The sequence below is a fragment of the Plutella xylostella genome, chromosome 9 (assembly GCF_932276165.1).
Source record: "Plutella xylostella chromosome 9, ilPluXylo3.1, whole genome shotgun sequence".
Classification (NCBI taxonomy): Eukaryota; Metazoa; Arthropoda; class Insecta; order Lepidoptera; family Plutellidae; genus Plutella; species Plutella xylostella.
The window spans coordinates 7,421,486-7,447,154 of record NC_063989.1 but is presented as its reverse complement, the minus strand read 5'-3'; the positions used below and the strand labels follow the sequence as shown (position 1 = coordinate 7,447,154).

General features: G+C 38.9%; 2 protein-coding genes across 11 annotated transcripts in view; both read right to left on the bottom strand.

Annotated features, from left to right (window-relative positions):
* The window catches only part of LOC105382282 (myosin heavy chain 95F), a 30,367-nt gene extending 12,955 nt beyond the window's left edge, over positions 1-17,412 (bottom strand). For 5 of the 10 annotated variants that reach the window (XM_048622909.1, XM_048622917.1, XM_048622910.1 and 2 more), the window contains exons 1-12: positions 17,180-17,411; positions 10,557-10,751; positions 9,079-9,152; positions 8,523-8,652; positions 7,804-7,968; positions 5,962-6,065; positions 5,204-5,362; positions 4,243-4,392; positions 3,480-3,739; positions 3,051-3,102; positions 1,558-1,663; positions 59-223 (exon numbers count right to left, since the gene is read on the bottom strand). In XM_048622909.1, the coding sequence (XP_048478866.1) occupies positions 59-223; positions 1,558-1,663; positions 3,051-3,102; positions 3,480-3,739; positions 4,243-4,392; positions 5,204-5,362; positions 5,962-6,065; positions 7,804-7,968; positions 8,523-8,652; positions 9,079-9,152; positions 10,557-10,743 (1,552 nt within the window). In that variant the 5' untranslated portion in view covers positions 10,744-10,751; positions 17,180-17,411. Of the gene's footprint in view, positions 1-58; positions 224-1,557; positions 1,664-1,888; positions 1,920-2,639; positions 2,715-2,944; positions 3,103-3,479; positions 3,740-4,242; positions 4,393-5,203; positions 5,363-5,961; positions 6,066-7,803; positions 7,969-8,522; positions 8,653-9,078; positions 9,153-10,556; positions 10,752-17,170 lie in introns of all 10 variants that reach the window. The other 5 variants (XM_048622907.1, XM_048622916.1, XM_048622915.1 and 2 more) reach the window with 4 other exon arrangements.
* Positions 17,413-24,977: 7,565 nt separating this feature from the next.
* On the bottom strand, positions 24,978-25,669 carry LOC105392574 (myophilin). The gene has a single exon (XM_011564223.3). The coding sequence runs from the start codon at positions 25,620-25,622 to the stop codon at positions 25,059-25,061; it is 564 nt and encodes a 187-aa protein (XP_011562525.1). The 5' UTR covers positions 25,623-25,669; the 3' UTR covers positions 24,978-25,058.

Here is a 25,669-nt window from a genome sequence, read left to right as displayed (position 1 = left end):
TTATGGACCCGGGGGGAAGGAAGAGGATAATTCTCTGTCTTATACTGTAGGTACATACCGATGCAGTCCTGGTTGTCGGTGAACCGGATCTCGGGCACGTGCAGCCCCTCCCTCTTGTACAGCTCCTGCTCGTTCTTGAGGATGCGCTCGTTGAAGAACTGCTGCAGCTTCTCGTTGCAGTAGTTGATGCAGAACTGCTCGAAGCTGTTCATTTGGAAGTATTCTGCGGAGGGAATTGGAACAATTTAGAAAAATTGAGGAGATAAGTTAAGAACCTCTAAGCACTAAATGTAGCTGTCCAACAATTTCAAAGGTGAAAAAAATTAAGTATCTTGGTGTTATGATAGACCAGCGACTCTCCTGGTATCCCCAAATTGAATATGTTAGCGCCAGGATCCGAAAATTTATATGGATGTTTAAGAGCCTAAGACACGTAGCGTCAAGAGATGTTCTAATTAAAATATACATTGCTCTGGTTTAGTCGGTTATCATTTATTGTATCCCTGGTTGGGGTGGAACCTTTAAAACGCGTTTCCTTAAAGTGGAAAGGGCTCAGCGCTCACTACTGAAAGTTATGTTTTTTAAAAAACGACGTTTCTCTACCGAAATGTTATACAAAGAGTGCGGTCTTCAGTCAGTTAGAAAATGGTATATAACTCAAACTATTTTAAAACAGCACAAAATCATAAAGCCTAACACTAGCCTGAAACAAAAAAGACGGAAACATAAAATTGTTAACATCCCCTGCACTAAAACTAAATTTGCTAGTATTCAACATCAATCACGAGCTGCCCAACTGTATAACACATTTGACAAACAGTTAGATATTGTCGACAAAACATACAGGGAATGTAAAATCTCTGTAAGTGAGTGGCTAGATAAACTCAACTACACAGATACAGAGGATCTTTTATCATAAAACACATAAATTCAAATATTCAGTTCACCTAATACCCGCACACACGCACACACATGCACACATACACACACACACACACACACATACACCTATACACACACACATTTTCTAAAACTAAACTAAAATTCCTGTCATTATGGCTTGAATAGATTTATTTTTGATTCTCAAATAACTTAAATTACAATTATATTATTATTTTCTTTGCATGCTTTCAAAAAATGTTGACAAGTTTAATGTTTATAGGAAGAGCGGAGTCTCCTGGCACAGACGTTTATTAATGTCTAAAAGGAGGCTTCAACTTCTAGTTGTTAAGAAAATTTGTTAAAAAAGAAAAAAAAAAAAAAAGTTTACCTACTCAGATTTAAACCGGAATAATACTGTACTGAGGAGATGAGTTAGCATTACATTTGTCCATGTCCACTACTCAATTGAGGCATTTACGGAGCGCCTCATAACTGCTACCATAGCAACCAATAAAATTGTTGAGCAACATTCATTATCGGTCAAGTCCGACATGGCCTGATTGGATATTAAAGATAAGCTTGAGCAATGCTGCTATTCAGTCTGCTGAATATTCTTGTAACGATTCATGTCAGTCAGCACCACTGAAAGTTTAATAAAGAAGTTGAACAACATACCAAAGCCAGCAATGTCCAGCACTCCTATATAGTAGGCGGAGGCCTGGAAGGGGATGCTGGCGTTGATGCGGTGCACGATGTGGTCGAACAGCCGGCTGTACACCGCCTTGTCTTTACATACTTCAGCAGCATTGCTATGTCTTATCTGACATTATGTATATGCATCTGACAGTGACTTCTGTAGCATTCTATCGCGCGTCTCTCTATTCTTTCCCAGATGTTTTCTGTTACAGTAGCGCGCGGGTTTACATCGATACAGTCGCGCTCCTATAATATCACTTTGGCGAATGCATAAATATTCTAACAAACAACAAGACCAGTAGATACATACCAAAGCCAGCAATGTCCAGCACCCCTATATACAGGGTGGGCCAGCGAAAAGTTTAAAATTAAAAAATTCACAGAAAAAAAAACTATAAGAAATATTTAAAAAAATCTTTTTTTAATATAACGTCAGAAGTCGGGATTTTTTTTTGAAATAATAATAGTGTTCATATGACCACAGTCGCGACTTCAGCATTCTTCCAAACGAGAATGGAAATTTTGTTGCATAGAGACCTCGGTATTGCCATAGGAAGTGTTACGAGTGTTTCTGTCCCCTAAGCTATAGGAATTTGAGGTTACAATTCGATAATGTGGTTCCAGCAACACGAAACCACATGTTACACGTCAATTGAGTCCATGCCGGTAGTTTTAGAAATTTTCCCGGAAAAGCTGATTTCACGGAGAGGCGATATCCTGGCCACCCAGGAGCTCTGACCTGTCCCAGTAGTTTTTTTTTCTATGGGGATACCTGAAGCACCGTGCGTACGTTCATAAACCAAGGAGGCTGCGTGAATTAAACGCAAAGATTAGGGAAGAGATGGTGGCAATACCAACAATATGCAAAAGAGTATTGACAAATTTCCATTCTCGTTTGGAAGAATGCCGAAGTCGCGACGGTGGTCATATGAACACTATTATTATTTCAAAAAAAAATCCCGACTTCTGACGTTATATTAAAAAAGATTTTTTGAAATATTTCTTATAGTTTTTTTTCTGTGATTTTTTTAAATTTAAACTTTTCACTGGCCCACCCTGTAGTAGGCGGAGGCCTGGAAGGGGATGCTGGCGTTGATGCGGTGCACGATGTGGTCGAACAGCCGGCTGTACACCGCCTTGTCTTTACATACTTCAGCAGCATTGCTATGTTTAATCTGACATTACTTGTATGGATCTGACAGATGTTCAATGACTTCTGTAGTGTTCTATCGCGCGTCTCTCTATTCTTTCCTTGATGTTTTCTGATACGGTCGCGCGTTTGCACTAATTCAGCCGCGCTCCTATATCGCGTTGTCGAATGTGTAAATGTGTAAACATCCTAACAAACGACACTACCAGTACATACCAAAGCCAGCAATGTCCAGCACCCCTATATAGTAGGCGGAGGCCTGGAAGGGGATGCTGGCGTTGATGCGGTGTACGATGTGGTCGAACAGCCGGCTGTACACCGCCTTGGCGAGCGCGTCGCGCGCGTTGCACGCCTCGTACATCTTTAGCGGCACCCTGTAGATAGATTACAAACGATTAATTAAATTCAGTTATCTGCCTAATATACACAAATATAGATGATGATATATGTATATAGATAATGAAGTACAGTCAGCTTCATAAGTAGTTATACACTTTTGTACGTTGTCGAACTCACGAAGCACCTATTTAATCATTCAATCGACGCCGCCGTCGCCATAGTGCCCTCACTGCTCAGCTTCACATGGCACCCGCCGCGCCGCGAGTGTCCTCCGTGTGTGATAGTAAGTCATACTTTGTGCATGGTTCAATCTAATCTAACCTAACCTACCACAGAATCGCTTGAAGCCGCCGTATTTCCAGATCTATCTATAAACTTATACTGTAAATAACAACAAACAAATCTCACTCACATAATAGCAGTCCCCTTCATGCCTCCCCTAGAGCTCTGCATCAATCTCGACACCAGCGACATTCTCAGCTCTCCACTATCCACTCCCAGTAACCCAGCCGCCGTGGCCATAGTTCCCTCACTGCTGGGCTTCACATGGCATCCGCCGCGGGTGTCAGACGGGTCTTCCTCGAATTCGATGTTGCCGAGGTGTAGGACTGCTGCCACTATTGAGTAGACGGAGGTTTTTTCTGCTTCGGAGAGGCCGACACGGGATAATGCCTGTGGAATGGGGGGAGTAAACTTTAGAGTACATTCTGAAATAGGTAAGATACACATAAGCAAGCAAGGATTATTCCGAAAAGTAGGGTAGTCAAATCTGCAATGTAATTAATTGTAAACAAATTAAACGTCAAATCTCTTGGCGAGACAGATCAATCTTCAAGAGATTTGACGTCTGTAATAGTTAAAGTTAAATGGTGCAACCCACCCTAAGATTTTTCTTTTTATCTTTCACTTGTTTCTTCTGTATGTAAATAATAATGTCTGTTCGTACAAAAATCGTAGCATCTTACACAAGTTTCTGCTCTGAGCCATATTTATCTGAGACATACTGACGTTTATCTACAATTAGATACTGTCCTCGCTGCACGGGTCCGTTGTCGGCATCAATAAACACGGTTAATGAGCGATATACTAATCACGGCGCAGTATTTATGCCGAATCGCGATAAGTGTCGTTTATCGTCCTATGACAACGCTAGATCGCCTCTTGGCGGCGGTCACCTGGTGCAGCCTCGCGAAGTCCCCGGCGTCGTCCAGCACGGGGTCGCGCAGGCCGCCCCGCGCGCGCTGCTGCTGGCTCTGCTGGTGAGCCTGCAGCTGGTGAGCCGACTCTGCGCGGGTGAAGTATTGCGTGCAGCCGTTCTTGAGGTACTGAAATTGGGAATAGCATTGGTTTAATTGGTGTAGGATTGCAGGAGATGACTTTGGATGCCCTGTGATACATCTAGGGTGCATAGAACACTAAGGCATTTTGCATCAAATATTTAAACGTAATAAAATATATTTGCGTAAATTTCTTACTTTTGTAAATTTAAGTTCTGAATAGGTTCAAGAAAGAAGCCTCTTCTATTCTATTCTTAACAGGCTGTCAAAGCTATTTATGTAAGTGCTATTTTCTTATGCTAAGAATTACATATTTTTTCTGCATAATATCAACATGTTGCAAACTTGACATACTGACACATCGTATGAATAAAACATTAACTAACAACAAACATAACTTTACATATCGAGATTAATGCAATTTAAACATATCGAGATAATTTATTACTAGCGCATTATCAATATTCATAAGGCCGAGATAGTAACAACGAATAAATTATTAACGTCACTAAAGAAATGTAACAACCGGTCACCAAAGCAATGAGACTAAGAGGGGGCCACTATTCTTGGTCAAATATAGCATGATGTTTGATTGACTTCGTCCGCACACACAACATGGTAGAACACTGATAGTTGCCTTACGTTCTTATGCACTTTTGGTGTAGAACTGTAGATGCGAGACTTCTAATAAAAATATAGCTTGAGCCCAAATATAACAGCTGTCAAATCCATTATTTTATTGTTTGTTTTCAAGGGAAAACTCAATTTAATTTCACTAGAAGGCAAGGATCTGTCAATCAAACGTCATAGGGCTCACGCTATGTTTTACAAACGTATGTATGGAGTTATAAAACTGTACCTGGAAGTCATCAGGCTTCGTAATCTTGAGTCGGGCTCGCAGCTCCGGCGGTGCGCCCGCGCAGAGCAAGTAAAACACGTGGTAGTTGCGTTCTTCTGCGCTCTGGGTGCAGATCCGAGACTTCTCTAGGAGGTAGTGGGAGATGTGGCCGCCTACCACCTGGGAATGTAGATTTTGGTTGGTTACAAACTAATATTATAAACGTGAAGGTTTGTAAGTGTGGAGGCATGGATGTTTGGCAAGTAGTAAGCTATCACCCTAGATTAAAAAGTAGGTTACTTTTATCCCAGAATTTCACAGGATCTTAAAGGCGAAGCAAAGTTCAAGAGATAATAATGTTATGAATAAATAAAAAGAGTCGAGTGCGTAGATTTGTACAAAATTCAGCTATAAATTATAAATAAAATATGTGGGGACATCTCACACAGGGCCATCCGACCCCAAGCTAGGCAGTACCTGTGTTATGGGTGTCGGACAGCTGAAATATCTACACAAATACATAGATAGATACATACTAAATATAAATATTATCAACACCCAAGACCCGAGTACAATAATATATGTCTTTAAACAAATATCTGCCCCAGCCGGGAATCGAACCCGGGACCTTCGGCATAGCAGTCAGGGTCACTAACCACTACACCATTCAGCCGTCGAAGCAGCTATGCTTCAAATGCAGCCCGGTAACCCCCCGAGTTATCCCTCTTTCAGCTCACTATACCTTTTTGAACATCCTGTACATATAACAAAGTACGTACCTGCCACTGGCTGTTGAAGTGCACCTCCATGAACTTGCCGAAGCGCGAGCTGTTGTTGTTGCGCGTCGTCTTCGCGTTGCCGAACGCCTCCAGGATCGGGTTCGCTGTTTATAAATACACATTTTACATTACATTAAAAACTAAAGTTACGCACTGTAAATGGCAATTACGGATTGTGATTGTTGTATAGTATGGTTGTCAAAACGGGACGTGGCTATTAAGCAACCAGAAAATTTCCCCCAAATTCATAGAGCTTTTTGACACTTTACATTAGGTTTAAAATTTACGTTGTGATATATGAATTGGGAACTATATTTCTTGCCAGCAAAGTTTATTTTTGTCATCAACTTGTATCAGCAAATTAATAGATCAACCGCAACAATATATTTTTGTCCTCAAATAAATAAAAAGTGTCCTCTGGTATGAATCAGCAAATAATATCAATACAAAAATCTAAAATAATAGATGGATTGCCAAAAAATTTGAGTTCATTACATAAATAAAAACTTTGTATGCAGAATATTATTTTTGCTCCTCAAATAATAACTGCGCCCGCAGAATAGTAGATTTGCCAGCAAATATATTGACTCTAGGTCGCATGTTGCGATTTCTTTTTAATTCATATTTTATCAGCATTGCAGTAGTTACATTATGATTGGTCCAGTTATTAAAACATTATAATTCGTTAGCAATTTAATACATGAGTTTACAAATTAGCGGAGACGGTGCTATGGAGAGAGCTATGCTTGGAGTTTCTCTGATGGATCGTATCAGAAATGAGATTATCCGTCAGAGGACCAAGGTTACCGACATACTTAGCTGTCAAAATATGCAAGCTGAAGAGGCAGTGGGCTGGTCATATCTGCCGAAGAACCGATAACCGTTGGGGTAGACGAGTTCTCGAGTCGAGACCACGAACAGGCAAACGGAGCGTGGGACGCCCTCCTGCCCGCTGGACTGACGATCTTAGGCGGATAGCCGATAGTGGTTGGATGAGGAAGGCAGAGGACCGAATGTTGTGGCACTCCTTGGGAGCGGATCTATCTCCACCAGTGGATGATTATTGGCTGATGATGATGATGATGAAAAGAGGAAGTTTAAGTTTTAATTACAATAAGATTGCTTTTGATTAGAAGAAGATTAAGGTTTAAGTTATAATTAGAAGAAGGTTGTTTATGTTGTTTTTAATTAAGAATATTGATGATTTAAACTTAATTTTTTGTTTCATTTAAATATTAAACATAACATCGAGTTATGTGGACATACCTATTAAAATATATACATAAATGTTAACTTGCCACTTGATCATAAATCCCGGCAATTTTAAGTGATTAATTGTTGAATTGATTTAAAATTGTTTGGGGGCAAAAATTTGCTGGCAAATCTACTATTTTGCCTTCAAACCTATTATTTAGCAAATTCAAAACGGATTTAATTGGCGATCGTTTAAATGACACCCATATGAATTTCATCTTTTTGACTGACGTAAAGAGTCGAAATTCGTGTGTTTCAATGTATACTTTGACCTCATTGCAAATTTTAAATACGGTCTATGAATTTGAGGGTTTAACTATACAAGTGGAAACGTGAAGTAGACGTAGCCACGCAAACGATTCCAGGCTTATTTTGTCAAGGGCGTATGTGACAGTAAGGGATAGCTCGCATTGAGGCTGCAACCAGCCTCTTATTATCTCCCTCAAAAATCTGTGATGTATGAAGTGCAGTGGAGGTACGCACACTGCAAAAATCTGTGACTTGGTACAGAATACTTGCGGTTCTTTCACCGTACCGCAATGCGCGCTAGGACAAACTTCTTGAAAATCATTCAAACACCGCACTCACCATCTAGAATCTTCTGCTCGACGGGCCCGGCGCCGCTGGCCCACAGGTCGCACAGGTACTTGAGTATGTACTTGGTAGACTCTGTCTTGCCTGCGCCCGACTCGCCCGAAACGATGATCGACTGTGACTGCTTCAGGGACTTCATGTCGCGAAACGCCTTGTCCGCTGAAATGGGGGAATATTTTGTTATAAGGTTCCCTACTCAGCATATGCTGTTATGCAGGGATTAGTTAGGTGGTTTTCAGGTACAGCCTAAGTGTATACACAAACTTATATAACACACGGCTTGCTACGGCGCCAGACCATCTTAATTTAAATATTTGTGAGATTATGACATATGTGGTCTTTGTGGGATTTATTAAACATTTTATGTATGTGGTGTATGTAAGCTAATCATTCCAAGCATTTAGGTTAGTATGTCCCTCATGGTGACATAATGCAAGCCGCAGAATGCAGTATGCGGCCTCTCTTAGCTTACTTAATGTTTAATTTTGAGTTCTCTACTCTAAAATAGAGAAATTGCAGGAAAAGCATTGTGTACGCTGATAGGAATTACCCAATCGGCGAATCTGCACCTCTAAACAAAAAAAACTCGATTCCAATCCATTCATCCGTGTTATAGTACCATAGAAGTAACTCGTTCCAACCGTTTTTTCAGTTAACACCCTAGCACATTTTCTATGTAAAACAACTCAGAAAGGTAGTCAATTAATACAGACCTACAGCGAAGACGTGCGGCGGCAGCTCTCCCAGGGACTTCCCCTGGTACTTCTTGATAGTACTCGACGAATACATATCTTTGATGTCTTTGTAGGGGTTCACCGCCAGCAGGATATTCGCTACGTAGGTCTGAAAAATTCAAATTCAAAATTATTTATTTGTCTAACACAGGTTAGTGGTAAGGTGGTAAAATTAAAAAAGTTCCTCTATGCTATGCCATAGGGCGTACAAATATTTCAAGATAAGGCATTCAGGAATTTTAGTTTGTGTGCAATGTAATATGCGTAGAAATAGATGCAGATCGTAAATACAATTTTTATGAAATTAGAAACAGCAAGAAAACGTGTAAAAGATTTCTTTTTATAGCATCTACTTTATATTCGAGTAATGAATAACCGACCATAACATCTATGATAAATATTTCTACCCATTAGGTATGGGTCAAAATTCATATCACACAAAAAGAAAATAATTGATCGATCTGCTTTTGGAATTCAAATGTTACACATTTATGAATTTGAATACGTAATTAATTCAAATGCACGTAATACTTACGTATATCTTGTCTTTCTTGTATCTTGTGATGATGTTGTTGAGGAGTGTGGCCTCATTGAGGAACATAAGCTCACCTGAAACGAGAAAAAAGTAGTCAGATGTCATGTTTATTTTATGCCCTGAATTGTATCTATTATAGGGAGTACCTACAGGAGTGACTCAATAATAATCACGATTTCATTATCAATATTTCACATATTATATTCATTCAGTTATTTTTGATAATCAGTTCGCCCGATCGATACACGCAAACGAAAATCTACTTTTTGACGTACAATAATTTATTGATCGCATTATTATACATATATTCAGTTATGGATTATTTTGTCGTAGACCATTGCATGTTCAATGTCAAATCTAACGTCTCATAGCAAACTATCGCATGCATTGGGTATGGGTTCTTCCGAAATGTACTGACATAAATACATTCGTAAAATGAATCGATAATGCTAATATTCAGTAGCAGCATCCATGCATCACGATATTCACGATTCACGATATCACGAAACCATTCACAAGATATCGCTTACATTTACCTAAAATGGTACCAGTGCAACAATAGTTTTGGTTCTCACATTAGTTTTGTATGAATCATGCATACATTAGTTCTATATACGGTCTGCCAGTCTCCCACGCGACAAGCCGCGATGATTGATTTATACTCCGCAGTGTAGTATCTGCATTATAAGTACCGGTTTAACGTCGGTGGCGAATATCATTGGTAATACTAATATCAATGGATAATATTAAATGGACTTCATTTATACGTTTATTGGAATGCATCGCACGTTGTGAGAGGAAGTTATAAACGGATATTGCAACTATTTATGTAAACATTATTATAAATATCTTTGAGTGATTCCACCAAGCTTGTATTTTAAGTATTTTTACCTTATTTTTACAAATACACAACAAGAACGGAATTGGTTTATCGTCACGAATATCAACAACCTTCAGTCGAACAATGCGAATATGAGGACTTTGTGATAATCTTGATAACGATTAACAATGGATAGGTCAAATAAAAGTTTTGTTGTTTTATTTTCATGAACATAATTATTGTTAAATTGGTTACAGCGTGGATACTTTGAAAATAGGCACTCTTGCTTTTGTGCTATAAGTGGAGGAGAATTATTATTCATGCACTCAATTTTCCTTGATGTTATGTTACGTGTCCTTATTGAAACATTCTGAAACATGTATTACCCGATCTGTCCTGAACCAGAATTGGCATTCCCACCTCGCGGACGGGAATCAAATCAAATCATGGTCAGGCTCAGGGCCATGCACAAACATTCCTCTAAATCTCTAAAACGATTCACACCATCAGCATCATCATCAACTTAAATGTAACTAAATACCTACCTAGTTTATTAAGAGTGAAGTCTGAATTCACAGACACACCAGATAACCGGTTTTGTTTGTAATTTAATTAAGGTTGTGTGATAAATATAAATATATTGAAACTGAAAACTCACAGTTATCATCGACATCCTTGTTCGGGTCCCCGGCGGGGAAGATATCCTCGAAGCTGCACACCTTCTTGGGGAACTTGTTGTCTACTGGGAACACGGCCGCCTCATCACCGAGCAGCTCATGGAGGCGCCCCAGCAGGTACGTCTCGCCGGGGTCGCGCGCCCACACCAGCTGCTTGTCCAGCGTCATGACGGCACCTGGAATGGGAGTAAAGATATGTAGGGGTATATGTCACATACGGCCATCCGAAGGTAAACTATTGGCAGATCCTGTGATATGAGGCATCTCACACACGGTCATCGGAATCCAAATTAGGCAGAGTCTGTACCTAATATGGGTATCAGACAGGTGATATATTATTATTACGTAGATACGTAGCGATTTCTACGTAAGGAATTTCGAAATAAGGGTCCTGTCGTCCGATTAGTTGGATTAGGACAATTGGATTCGGACCTCGCGTTTACAGGGGAAATAAGACATGTATTCTATCATCAACAGCCAATAATACTGGCTACCTATTGTACCTAAGGTCCAGTGAGCTGGATGGCTGTTCTCCACTCGTGAATTCGTTATTTCTGATTAAATCAAAAACTTATTAACCTTAAAATTCAAACGTTCGTTTGCCTTTACAGGATACGAAAAATCTAATCTTTTCGATACCAAACGTTATAATCTGATAATTTACAAAATACATTAGTATCCGCTGGCGCTGACTCACAGTCAGACAGGCTGAACAAAGAAAACTATCTTTTTTCAAGTGACGAGGTCAAAAAGAGATCTATTGTTAATTAGACATGCAGTGAATGCGGTTGTGAGGTCAATGTCAGGTCGAGATATCGTAGGTATCAAAATAAAGTTAAATTTCTGAAAACTGTTTTTTTAGGGTTCCGTAGCCAAAATGGCAAAAACGGAACCCTTATAGTTTCGTCATGTCCGTCTGTCCGTCTGTCCGTCTGTCACAGCCGATTTACTCGGAAACTATAAGTACTACAGTGATGAAATTTGATGTGTTGTATGAACCGCTACAAAAATATGACACTAAATAGTAAAAAAAAGAATTGGGGGTGGGGCCCCCCATACATGTAACTGAGGGATGAAATTTTTTTTTTCGATGTACATACCCAATGGAAAGGTCTTTTAAAATGATATAAAGTTTTCTAAAAAACATTTTTCTTAAAGTGAACGGTTTTTGAGATATCAGCTCTCAAAGTCGTAAAAAGTATGTCCCCCCCCCCCCTCTATTTTTATAACTACGGGGTATAAAATTCTAAAAAAAATAGAGGTGATGCATGCTAATTAACTCTTTCAACGATTTTTGGTTTGATCAAAGTATCTCTTATAGTTTTTGAGATAGGTTGATTTAACTGTAATTTTGCTGCTACGGAACCCTTTGTGCGCGAGCCCGACTCGCACTTGGCCGGTTTTTTTCAGATGTCTCGTCCCGTCTGTAGAGAACGGGAGCTCCATACATACAGCATTGAGGATTAACGGTATACCCGAGTCCGTAGCGAGTACACAGAGTAGTTATTAATCTGAAGTAGGCAAATATGGAAGTGTGAATATTGCGCTACCAGACAAACGTTGCATGGAGGACATTCGGATTGTTTTACATAGTAATTGTTGTTCAGTCATGTAGCACGGTGCGGGGTGACTCAGTGGCAGTCATTTCAAAGCATATGTATATAATATCCAATGTTATGTTACCATGTGAATAAGAATATAATTATTTAAGCGCATTTTTTCCACAAACATGTGTTTAATCCATTTTGCAATAGCACAAGAAGAGAAAACATGTACTAATTAAGATGACGCACAGGAAAAACTTGCATCGCCGCCGGCGCATCATCTCGAATGAACAGCATTTCAAGAAACTCCGCTATAGTTAAGCGATTAAATCAATTGCTCTCAGTAAAAACGTAAGCTGACTCATTTGTAGCACTGAATTACGATCATGCATAAAATGTTACAGTGAATTACACAATTAAAAAATCCCATGGTTTATATTAATAATAATTAAGTAGGTATTTGCAGACAGCGTGCCCCTAAAAGTGGGTCCGTTAACCGTGTTTCCGGTAAAACATAAATAGTGAATAGCATTAACTCACTTTCGAGCCAACCCATAAACACGTTCGCGGTATAGTTATGTAACTTAATTGTGGTATCAAAAAACTGGCGTTATATCTTATTCGTAATGTTACGGTACCTGGTTATAAGTGCCAGTGGGAGATGGAGATCTTAGATGTTTCTTTAAGAACTTTACTCACAAAAATACATTCGGCGGCTTTTAAACAAACATTGTTGACGGTCGAATGGCGTAGTGGTTAGTGGCCCTGACTGCTATGCCGAAGGTCCCGGGTTCGATTCCCGGCTGGGGCAGATATTTGTTTGAAGACAAATATTTGTACTCGGGTCTTGGGTGTTGATATTTATATTTAGTATCTATCTATCTATGTATTTGTGTAGATATATCAGCTGTCCGACACCCATAACACAGGTTCTGCCTAGCTTGGGGTCGGATGTCTGTGTGTGAGATGTCCCCACATATTTATTTATTTATTTTATAAAAATAAAAACAGCTGGACACAAAATAGCATAAAATATACTGGATGCGATTATTGATTTTATAAGTCATACTTTAAATAATAGATGAGCGCCGTAATTATTTTATATTCATATCCATAGCTATAGCTACAATCGTACGTAGCGTAGTTCAAGCAAAATATGTACATACATACACCTACAAGTCGAATTAACATATCGTGTTGTGATACCATATTAAGCTCTTATGGGGTCTTTGGCTTTCCCTACGAACAATATTTTTTTTCGAAATTGAAAAAGTTTTACCCTAAAAGACACCGGTATAAGAAGTGTAACGGACACTAGCAATCTTGCTAAACGGTGAAAGTAATGGGAAACTCGATCTATCGCGGCAGGAGTGCTACCGATGGGATAAGAAATCTTATTACATCTAAAAAGCATGGTATTGCTTTAGATACCGCAGTTTAAAAAGCTTCTATTTCTATTCAGAAGCGACAAATTATAAAGTAAATAAACTCTGAGAAGTAGATCACAGAAGTATTCATAGTTCATACAAAAACAAACAAACGACACTTTCATCTTATTGTAAGGCCCATTTAAACTGAAGCTATGAATACATTATTAAATCAACACAACCAAAATGTTGACACAACGTTTTGTTACACAAAACCGGATAACATTAACTTAGCTATCGGCATAATGATCTTAATTCATAACGAAACTTACCATCAAAAGAAGTTTAAAGAAAGCAAATAGCATGAGTACGCAATAAGCCCACTTTCCATCCCAGTCACTCATACAGCATGGCGGATGACACGAGAAAAACAAACGAATGCATACATACATAATGTAGTTACGAGCGTAAATAGAAATAATACGAGAGCATTATGTGCTCCGACGACTGAGGCACAAAAGAAAAATAAGTTTCGTGGGTACCTATTACCATTTCAAAAGAATTGAAAGATGTTCAGAGTTCCCCAAATAATTATAGGCACACGAACAATAGGTTGAGCAAACGTATGCAGAAATAATAGATGTGACATAAGTCTTCTCGTATTATGGTGACAATCTACATGCACATGCTAGAAGTTAGAACTATTACAGAACTAATCTACCACATCATTAAAATAATTAACGCTCATACAAGCTACATTGATAATTTTAGTTCCCAAAATTACATAAATAAAAGTTAATTACATATTGCGAAAGGATTATAAATGTAACAGAAAATACGTCGCGGATATACTATAAATTACATAGCAAGAAAGAGTCGGAGAATTATGGTGAAATTAGATGTCACGATCACGTTTTTCTACACCATTACCGTAAGCGGATACCCCTTACATATCCATATTATCCATACATACACTGTTAATGGACAAAGGATTATCAGAACACATTAATCGAGCAAGTAACAGGTTATATTATATTAATACTAGATTTCTGAAATTATCTTAATATTCTGACCTCATTTGAAAAACTATCGCGCGTGTGCCTTACATTAGATATAATGAATAATTATTTATTAATGCATACGTTATAATTATCAATTTTAATAACCAGTTATTATAACATCGCATTGCATGGAGACGTTCATTTTATAATAGTAGCCTTCAGTGAGAAGAAACTGATCGGATATGAACCATGCAGTTTTCTAGAGTTTTGCTTTAACGAAACTTGTAATGGTCGAAATCAGTCCGTGTTCGTATTTGGCTATGATGAAAAAGGTAGTCTAACGTTTTCAGGACATAAACATTATAGTCAGTCGACATTTGGCATCTTCCATTAGGGCTGGGCTGTTGACCTTTGACATTTCTAAAAGCATGGTGAGCAACAATGGAATATCATCTAGCCATAGACTGACCTCGTGACCTCGAATGGGTCGGTTCGGTCGCGCCCTACTAGCCATTTCTTTACCAAATGTTCCAATTTCAACAGACCTTTCTAAGACAATTTTCTTTGAGAAAATAGTGGTGAGAAAATAGTTTTTTAGGGACACCAAATCATTGAAGTTTTCAGCGAATCTCATTAGTAATGGAATAGATATATATAATCTCGAGTTACAAGTTACTGAGCTGTATTCGCATCTGTGAGGAAACTTAAGACCTTCCTCTAACAAGGATACTTTCGTAACCGTTTCGCACGCTAGCGACAATTGCTGTCACAAGAATTACTAAATAGCATAACTACCATAATAATTCCAGATGAAACAGATAAAAATAGCAAACTTTTACTAAATTCCAAGAAGTATTCTGTAGGTGCTTCAATTGCTTTATAATAACATTAATCATAATAATAATAATCATAATCATAATAATCATAAGTATATAAGTATAAATATATATATATAGTATAAATATATAAGTGGAATACCTCTCCATCCTTAGCACCTCACGCCATGTTGCCCCCTTGTTGCTACGTCACTGTAATGTGCTAGCGACTGTTTTGGGGGGCCCATTTACTGTGTGTGCGAGTCACCCCCTGCCTTTTTATCCGTGTGTGAAACATATAGGTCCAGGCAGGGGCCATAGTCCTTCCATAGTCCCAGTTACCCAGTCCATTTAGCACCCCCTTCCATAACCCTGTATTAGTTTTCTCCATATCCTACAATAGTCCTGCACTAACCGGGGATTTTCCCTTGGTTTACTCCATAGTTTACACAGGGAAAATCGTCGGTTGGTGTCACATTTCATATAGATTAATGTTGTCAAACGGGCCTCTACATGTTGGCTTCGGCCCCATGCACGCCTTCCAAATGCCCGGGACCCCATGGTCCCGTGATGGTAAAGACACAACATAATCATAATAATAATCATTTATTTGCCAATATTTGGGTTACAATTAAATTAGTAAGACATATTAGTTACGTTACAAGTTGGCTATTTCAATTTAAGGTGACATAAAAGGTGACAGCCATTGCCTATAATAGGAATAGACCTGTGCTATAGACACTGGCTTCCACTCCCCAGGAACTAGCAGCCATATATGACTTATTATAGCAGAATTTTGGTGTCTTAGGCTTAAATAGTATACACAGAAATATATTTATTATATTTAAGGTTTAAGATTAGATTTACTTAGTTACACAAGGTTATTAACATTAAACAATTTATTAATTAATTAATTACATATGTTAAATAAAGGTATTGGCTCTTTATTCATGTGAATTTTTGTGTATGTGTGTGTGTGTGTGTGTGTGTGTGTGTGTGTGTGTGTGTGTGTGTGTGTGTGTGTGTGTGTGTGAGTTAATAAACGCAATACGCCCCAAAAATGCATATTATGTAATAATTAATCTAATATAATAACAAATTTATGTTGCTGAAGTCGTTCTTATAATATGAATTTCCACAAGTCTAGTAAGAATATCAATATTTGTACAGCTGTTAAACATTTGTTTAATGATGTAGCCGATTTAGTAAGAAAAGAAGTGGATATAGTTGTTGAAAAAGAAATAGCGGCGAATGGTGACCCAGAGTGAGTCACACGGCGCACACGGGCTGTGTAGGACAGCTTAATTGACATTTGTGATGCGGCCCCAATGACCTCCGGGGTCTCGCGAATTAGATACTCGTTTGATTTACATTGCGAATGTCACGAATAGGAGGCAGTGTAAAATCTGATATCCTGAATTAGGAAAGACCGAACATAAATATTAAAGATCATTCACCAAAAAGTTATTCAGAGTACTAACTTGGGACTAGATGCTATACAATATGTAGAGATAACAAAGGCTAGAGAGATGATAAAGCATGACGTGCCGGTAAAGCAAATGTTTCACAAAGTCGTAAACTGAAAAATGTTCACACAAGTTTGTAAAATATGCACCGAGTCAACAGCGTATGTTATTATATTGTTATCATCGTCTGTGGTTATTCTACTTTACAACCAAAACTAACATAAAATGATAACATCTCGTCTATAGATATTTTACAAAAATAATAGCTTAAACATATCGATATATTGGAACATTCTACGTGCCACAAATACTTCTTTAATCTTATCTTTATCGAGCGACGTTCAGCTACAAACACTGAAAAACCTTTCGTTGAAACAATTTTCTTGGCCGAGCGTTTTTCCTTTGTCTCACCTGGATGAAAATCCACAATAAGTTTTAATCACAGGTTTTAACACTTCGGGAACTCCATGAGAGAATGTCACTGGGTTGAGCACAGTTAGCGTGATGTTTAGTTGAGTATAGCACGGGGTTGGGCGAGCATGGCATGCACGTTCGTCGGCGGGCACAGCACGGTGCGGACTGGGCGCTGCTCGGGCGGCGGAAGGCAGCGCCGGTGATTGCCCACGTCTGTATCTACGCGTAGGTGAACCGCAATTATAATTCATAAAAGCACCTGCTCTGCAACTCCAGCTACCAGATTCTCATTAATGCTTTGCGAATTCCGAACGAAATTGACGTCGGAAATGTGAATGAAGTTCAAGGATCTAATCCTGCCAACACCGTCTTTGTATATGGTCATTGTCGGTGAATTGAGTTGAACAAATAGATTCTTTTTCTTTTAAATACAGTTTCGACAGTCAACAAAAACAGAATTGATCAATCTAATCCGTCAGATGAAAGCAGTCATGCAAGTAATTGCAGTAGCAATAAAAGTCGCAACATTTTACGCTGTAAATCGATTTTCGTCGAACTCTGTTTTATATGTGCAAAATATTATGCCATTCATTTCGTTGTCATGAAAAAAGCCGAATTCAATATTATAGCCCATATCCGGATCACGAAACCACAAATTATATGCGTTGTGTAATGTTGATAATGATAACATTTATAAGTTAAACAAAAGCCTTCATTAGTCAGTGGTGATGTCTGAGAGGTGATCAATGCCAAGGTTTGTTGTGGGCCGGTCGGTCCTTGTTCGGCGACTCCCGCAACGGGTTTTGGTAATGATGTCGGTCAGCTCTCGGCATATTCCGGTCAATGCAACGGTTTGCCAGTGTAGGGACATAAGTTAGAGAGTTCAGGTTCCAGCTAACTGCTGGTAACAATATGTCAAAATCGGATTTCAAAAGTCTGTCGATTTGTCTATTACTCAACAATTATCTAGTAAATATGGTATTGCTGAGTAAGTCGTATAGTTCGTAAATGAAAGTTAATTTATTACTTCTCAGTTATTTTAAGGTACTCTATACTGTCGGTGAGTAACTAAATTACGCTTATTTTGTTCAATACATATTTTGCGTTATGGGGCGAAGTTTGACCATTCAGTCGGTCAGCCAATTACTTTCGAACCAACATAGTAACGGTGCTCGCTAAGTAGGCCATCAGCGCTGCGGCTTATCCCGGCAGAGTTTACGACGCTGTTGGAGGTAGATACGACGAAGGTAGTTAAATGATTTATGGAAAATACAAAAGAGCTAATAAATATTCTGAAAAGAAGACCTAAACGGGAACGGGTATTAGAAGAACAGATAAAAATAGTGATAGCCACAATGCAAGTTGCAATAACGAACAGATCAGATAGGTAACATGAAACAATGAATCTGTTGGTCGACGACATGGAACATTCTCACTTCCGTGCCAGATACTTTACGTAACTAAATACTTTATAAATTAGATTAGATAATAATGACTAGGTAAGTAGCATTTGTTAATCTCAAAATAACTGATGCCAACAACACCAGATTTCCTGTATAAAATAAATAATGATAAAATTTACGTAGGAAACAGTGAACGATAGTTTGTGAACAATATATCTGCAACTCCGTAGAGCATTACCACTTTGTAAGCAATCAATGAGACAATTAGTCGTAGATTACTCAAATTAGACATAGCTGTAGAATGAAGCGGCCAACTCACTCCAATAACCCTCTTATTAATAGCAAGGATGGCGATGGCGCATCAGAAAAACAATTGTCTTTCGAATGAACAAGTCAATGAGGTCAATCCGCATCGATATGATGCAGGTTAACGAATAAATACATGCCGGGGTCTGCACAGGGCCGTATCAATTGAGAACTCGTACCCCTGTGACGTGCAGACAACTAATGGAAATGGGAAAGACTATAAATAACAACGCAGTTGCGGGTCTAAGTGGTGGAGACAGGCGAGTGACGAGGCTCTCAAGGCTGCAGTATATTGCAACTTGCACATACTCTGAAGATAAAACGCAATGCCTCAAAATTCATAGACCATTGAAAATTGTGGTCTTTGTGACGCAAATAATTGAAAAGCAGTCAATGGGAGGAAAGAAATCGCCTCCATCACAACCACCGCAGATGTTTCACAACGATGGTTCCGAAAACTACGATCAAGTACTTATCTGCGTATTATAAATTCATGAATTCAACTACTAAGTCTTTACGCTCCGATTCTCGGGTTTTTTTGTTTTCATGATTACATAAAATATAGGCCAGTAAATTCATAAGTTCAATAAGCTCATTTGTTATAATTAGATCTTTATGTACATTTTCTTATACTCCTATAGAATTCCTCCATTGCTTGCAACTGGAGTGTGCATCGTATTAAGTTCTTAACGTAGGATCATCCCGTTACGATTCAGCTAATCTGTTTGCGTCAATCGAGTAACTGTACAAGTAAAGTAAAGCCTTTGAGAACAGGCATGGCGTTCTTCAGTAGCTTCCTTAGCGCATTGTTTATCCCGTTCCATTGAATGGCGATGGAGTAGGATAGCGATATAATCGGATTGGAAACCGGTAGCCTCAGGTTCGCGGTCCGAGGGGCTGGAGGCATTGCTTAGATTAGAAGCAAACGCGGTCGACCTGCCGTGTCGTCAGAAGCCTTGCAAGAACGATCGATATCCAATGACGTGGAAATACTTTACAATCTTACATTTGGAACAAGTTATGTAATGCAGTAGTAAAATCATAACATTGATCTCCACTTTTTTTTTTTTTTTTTTTTTTTTTTTTTTAAGATTTTATTATCACTCCACAGACTTTATGTCCGTGCCTTTTTGAGAGATCAATATATTGTGAGAGTTTGGTTGTTTTTTGTCTTCATCTTTTAACTACTCACTACTCAATGTGGAAGCTTATAATATATATATTTTATCTTTTATATATATATATACCTATATATTATTAATATTTTTTTTTTTTTTTTGCACTCCTGGAGGAAAATCTACACAGACACCTGGGAAGGGGACCCAGGTAGTGTCGGCCTTTAACCGACTAAAAACCCCCAGTTGTGCATTTCTTGTTTTTATTTTTTATTTTTTATTTTTTTTTTCTTTGTTTCACACAGTCACACTTACAATTATAATGGCAACAAACATTTGAAGGGTAGGGCCAGTGTCAGCTGTCTTCAGAGAACTTAACAGACGCCTGTCAGTGGCCACACACTCCTTTTGTCATCGCTGTTGTTTTGCCTGGTGTTAATGTGTGACAGTGTTCTTAAAACTATCTTAATTTTATTGGTTAGTTCTTATACAGATAATATTAATTCATGATATACTATACAATACCTACATATCAAAACTATACAATACATGCTATATACTATACATAACAAAACTATAAAATACATGCAATACGGTTTGGCCGTCAATATAAAATTAAAATCAAAATTCTCCTATTCCGCTCCATTTTGCGTTGCCAAAAGCCTTGATTGCTGGGCAACGACCTCTTTGTCCCGATTTTTTATTGCCATCTTTAGGTTGTACTCGAGGATCCGTTTCTTCGGTGCTGTTATTGCCGTTTTAGCGAGGTTGCCGATAGCGTCCTCGGTGTCATCCGCATAGTAGGTGCAGGCGGAGGTGTGCCTCGACAGCGCCACTACTGCGTGAGGTATGCTATCGTGCAACTTTATTTTATCTTTTGTTTTTATGATAATGACGGATTCGTACGTCAATCCCTGTGCTTCGTGTATGGTTAAGACGCGTGATCCCGTTCCTTCTCCAAACCCTTGGCTGGTCAGGGTCTCTTTTTCTTCCTGTGTATGCGTCAGGAATAGAGTGTTGGTTTGGGATTTTGGAATTGCTGCGTCTGTAAACCTTTTCAGCTGCAGGGATTGGATACGCGTTGTGGCTGCGTATATGCCTGAGTATACTTCTCTTAGGGCGTATGCAACATCCATGGGGTTTCTGTATGAGTTGCTACGCAACTTTTAAACTAAAGAGTATGATCGGAGATCTCGCATTAAACGAGTCACTAGCCAGCATTTTTCTTCAGTTGTGTAATGGTTAATCTAGTCATGATTATCGAGCAATTTCACTACATGAATGGCAAATTGAGGTTTCTAAAACTTTCTACCACTTCAAGTCTCTGCTATAAACCTGCCTATCACAATCTGCAATTTATCATAAACTTTACTTGGTACATAACATCACAAAATGAAGCAGCATTGTTTGGATGAGGTCCGGATATTGTCGTCTAGACTGGATTTAAACTTTGAATAAACTTGGCTTTCTATGTTTTTTTAAACAGTTCATGTGTGTCACTTAGATCTGCTGATAATGAGCAAAACAATAAATATTCACTGACCACACCAGCACCGAATGCTAATAACAGAATCTGCAAGTCTGCTAAGTCAATAAAAGAAAATCAATAACAGTGCGCTATGGTAACAAATAACACTCGTAATATGCAATAGCATAACACAACCGAGAAAGGAATCACTCAAATTATGGGTACTTTCTGTAAACTCACTACAATCGTAATGCAAATGAGTTGTAATTGCTTACGTTTACTTATAGCGGAAAGATTCACAACAGTTACGCCACAAAGGTGCAAAGATTTTCACGAAACTGAGAATGTTTACAGAGTTTCAGTGCCTATAAAATTTGTCCTGACAACCAAATACGTCAAGCTATAGCTAATAATAATGTAATACTCTAAAATTAACTCCGACCGAGTCAGTTCAAGTCACAATAAACAGCCACATTATGATAAGTAGAAATAAACGACATACTGAGCATTACAAAGAATCAATTTAAGATGACTCCATATGTCCAGATGTCCAATATTTTGCCCCAAAGTCCCTAGGTTGCGCGTGCGCCGGTATCCCGATCCATCCGTACGTATATCCGCGCTTCCGTTGTGCGCGACGCGTGACGGCCAGCGTTTCCGGTGCCATGGGGGTACTGACATGACCGTGACGATTTGCCATGCAGGTGTCGCTTAAAAGTGTACGGGCCCTATTACTTTTAGGTGTTTGTTTTAGAGACCGTTAGATGCGGGGCTTTTTTATATGGCTTGTATTTAAACCTCCACCAGAAATTATGTGGTACTGCCGCCAATAAATTCGAAATCTCCGCCAAAACGGATAAATCATCACCAAATCATGCTTCCTATAATATTTTTGAAATGAACCAAATATTTTTTTACTGCATACTGTAAAACTATATTAACACCATTAAAATTAATTTCAAACCAAATAAAGTATATCATCGCTAAATAGATGTAACCAATATAATATTTTATCACTATCATTTTAATAATATTTCTAAGCAAAAAAAGTAAAAGTAAATCTTAAAAATTAAGTTTATACCAATTAATAAATAGCTTACCCCAAAACAAAGTCACTTGTTAAATTGCTTTATGAATTAATTAAATAACTAGCATGTACCTAGTAAAAAATCTATCCGTTACGCCATCTCGACTCCCATTCGTGTAGTTCGCCGAGGGTTTGAATTCTGCCATGTACCCATAAATTCTATAGAAATAAGGAATTTAAATTAAATTTTTGCTTGGGGTTTCTCTGATGGATCGTATCAGAAATGAGGTTATCCGTCAGAGGACTAAGGTTACCGACATAGCTGTCAAAATATGCAAGCTGAAGTGGCAGTGGGCTGGTCATATCTGCCGAAGAACCGATAACCGTTGGGGTAGACGAGTTCTCGAGTGGAGACCACGAACAGGCAAACGTAGCGTAGGCGTGGCGTGACGACCTTAGGCGGGTAGCCGGTAGTGGTTGGATGAGGAAGGCCGAGGACCGAGTGTTGTGGCGCTCCTTGGGAGAGGCCTATGTCCAGCAGTGGATGATTATTGGCTGATGATGATGATGATGATAGGTAAGTCTCACGGACTTTTACGGTGACGGAAAACATCGTGAGGAAACCTGCATATCTAGAATCTAGATGAACCCTATGTGTGTAAGTGCATTGAAATCGTTAAAAATTACGATAAGGTGCGACCTATCACGTAAATACATATTATACATACATGTACAGCGAAAAGCGAGTGGTCGTATGCATACATGTAGAATCTATCTATCTACCTACCTGTCTATCTGTGTGTGTTTTGGGTAGGATAATTTGGTGATAGTAAAAAAAAATTGAACACTTAGTTTTGGTGTCAATGTTTTTATTTTAGTATAGTATAATTTGGTGATGATTTATCCGTTTTGGCGACGAAAAAGATTTTCTATGGTAAACTTACAATTATTTTGGGGCGTGTTTATTTATTTTGGAACGTAAACGTTATTGTTTGGGTATCTCGGTTTTGGTTTAAGTTTAATTAATATGGTCCTAATCAATTTTATTGGTGCTAAAGCTTAGCGTACAAAAAGTTTTTTTGGTGACGATTTAAATTGTACCCTTTTTATATTGATTGTTGAGGACCAAACGCATACGACCATGTTTTCTTTGGCCAAAAGGTATGTTTATAATGTTGAAGAGGATGTTAGTAAGTATACAAGAGGAGGAGGCGGCACATGGTAGAGTCTGCAATGCGATTCTGGCCGAAAATAAAACTGCAATTAATTTACTTAGTTAATGAGTCATGAGTACTAAAGGGGCTCATGTGCAAAAGCATCTGGAAATGTGTTATACATAAAAAACACAGGGAGAGCTGATTGAATTTCTACCATATGCTGTGATCTCAGATTGCATTTTAGTATTTACAGACTCAGATTGACTCATCACAAGATTCGTGAAGCTGAGTCTTTTTTCGATACGCGTGAATTAGTTCTGTCACGAAACAAGAGATACTTCCACCGCTGGCGACATTAGAGCAGTGGTACGGTACACTGTACCTATACATTTTGTTATTGTAAAGAATCTTTGAAACTGAGGGTCTCTTGTTGATGAATGCCGTCACAGCCTTTGTTTTATTGTAAGCCTCTCTTGAGACTTTGGACACAGTATTGGTATTTGCAACCGCGATTCAATAAATTTATAATTGTAGTTACTTCTTATAGAACTAAGTACCTATTCCTTTCATATTTATTTAGTCTAGATGATTAAATTTTACATAAATTATTATAAGCGTAATTCATATAGATTCTTTTGAGACGGCATCGGTAGTAGCACCGTGCAGCTAGCATTTCCTAATAAGTACGTATCTTATAGGTTGGGTGGATTTGTAGACTTTGTAGCGAGGCGTGGATACCCACTACTGCCTTGACATTTACGAAAAGGTTAAAGGGATTCCAAAGCATAGAGAAAGATTACCAATTCCCCAGCAGTCAGCACATTCCACAGTATTTCATTAGGTATTTATGCTTCTGTCTAAATCGTATCGCAATAATGGCAATCAGGGCACACGCCACCCAAGTCGTCAATGTATTCTCTGTTCGAGTATGGGGATTCGCATAAAAACATTCCTCACACATAATCGGCTAACTAAGTAGTGTAATTATTATAATTTTAATATAATAACACTTTCAAGTGCCTGCATAAGTACCTCAGACTTTATCTAAAAAAGATTATGAACGCGTTCCTGCAGAATTTATACCTTGATAGGTGCATTGCACGATGACTACTTTTATACTGCCTTCTGCGATAACGTGATAAGCGATAATTGATAAAGCTTAAAAAACCTACCTAATATATTTTTCTTATAAATCGATGACCTCATAATTAAAAATATTGTTAGGTGACATCAGCAAGGAAGGTTGCAGGGAAGCAGAGGTCAGGCAGGTCATCTAACAGTGGGTGCAAGAGGGCTGATGATGATAAAAAGAAATAAGTATATTATATAATCTTTAATGTAGACATAAAAAAATATAAAACAAGGATAGAAATCACATGGTTCCTAATAAGTACTACTCTTCACATATGACGGGTGTTGCCGAAGGTGATGCCAGACTGCTGGCCTTTGTTGGTGCCGTACTGTAGCGAAATCACGTGCTGTCCAGCCTTCAATTGTTCTTCGGTGAATTCTCGAACATTCTTATCCGCTTCCTTCGGCCCGATCGAAGGCTTGCCGTAATTTCCCGCCTTCCTGCCGAGGGACTGCAGGCAGGTGACTACAGAATAGAGATTCTGCCGCTCCCAGAGGTCTATAGTCTGGAAGGTTTCCTGGGCCGGCACGCCGAGCTTCTTGGCGGCTTCAAGGAACGCGTTGATGTTCTCCATGCACTTGAAGGCCATCGCTGATTGGTTGACCTTCTTGACGGAGCCCTCCTGGATTGCATTGACGAGCTTGCAGAGCAGGGTGCCGTCCTTAAGGACCGAGAACAGGTTGTCAGCGTCTCCGGCAGTGTTGGCGGGCTCTCCCGTCAGCAGCTTAATCCACTCGAGGGTCTCGTGTGCGATGTCGTCGTTGTACTTGCTGTGGATACGCGCCTGCGCCTCGGCGTTGATGCCGGCCTTGTTGGCGCGATACTCTCCCATGTTGCTGGCGGTGCAGGTGAAGGCTCACTGAACACGATAACGACGCC

Bases quoted from the DNA above. Each gene is read 5' to 3' on its own strand.
- LOC105392574 (XM_011564223.3), bottom strand. From the start codon at position 25,622: ATGGGAGAGTATCGCGCCAACAAGGCCGGCATCAACGCCGAGGCGCAG.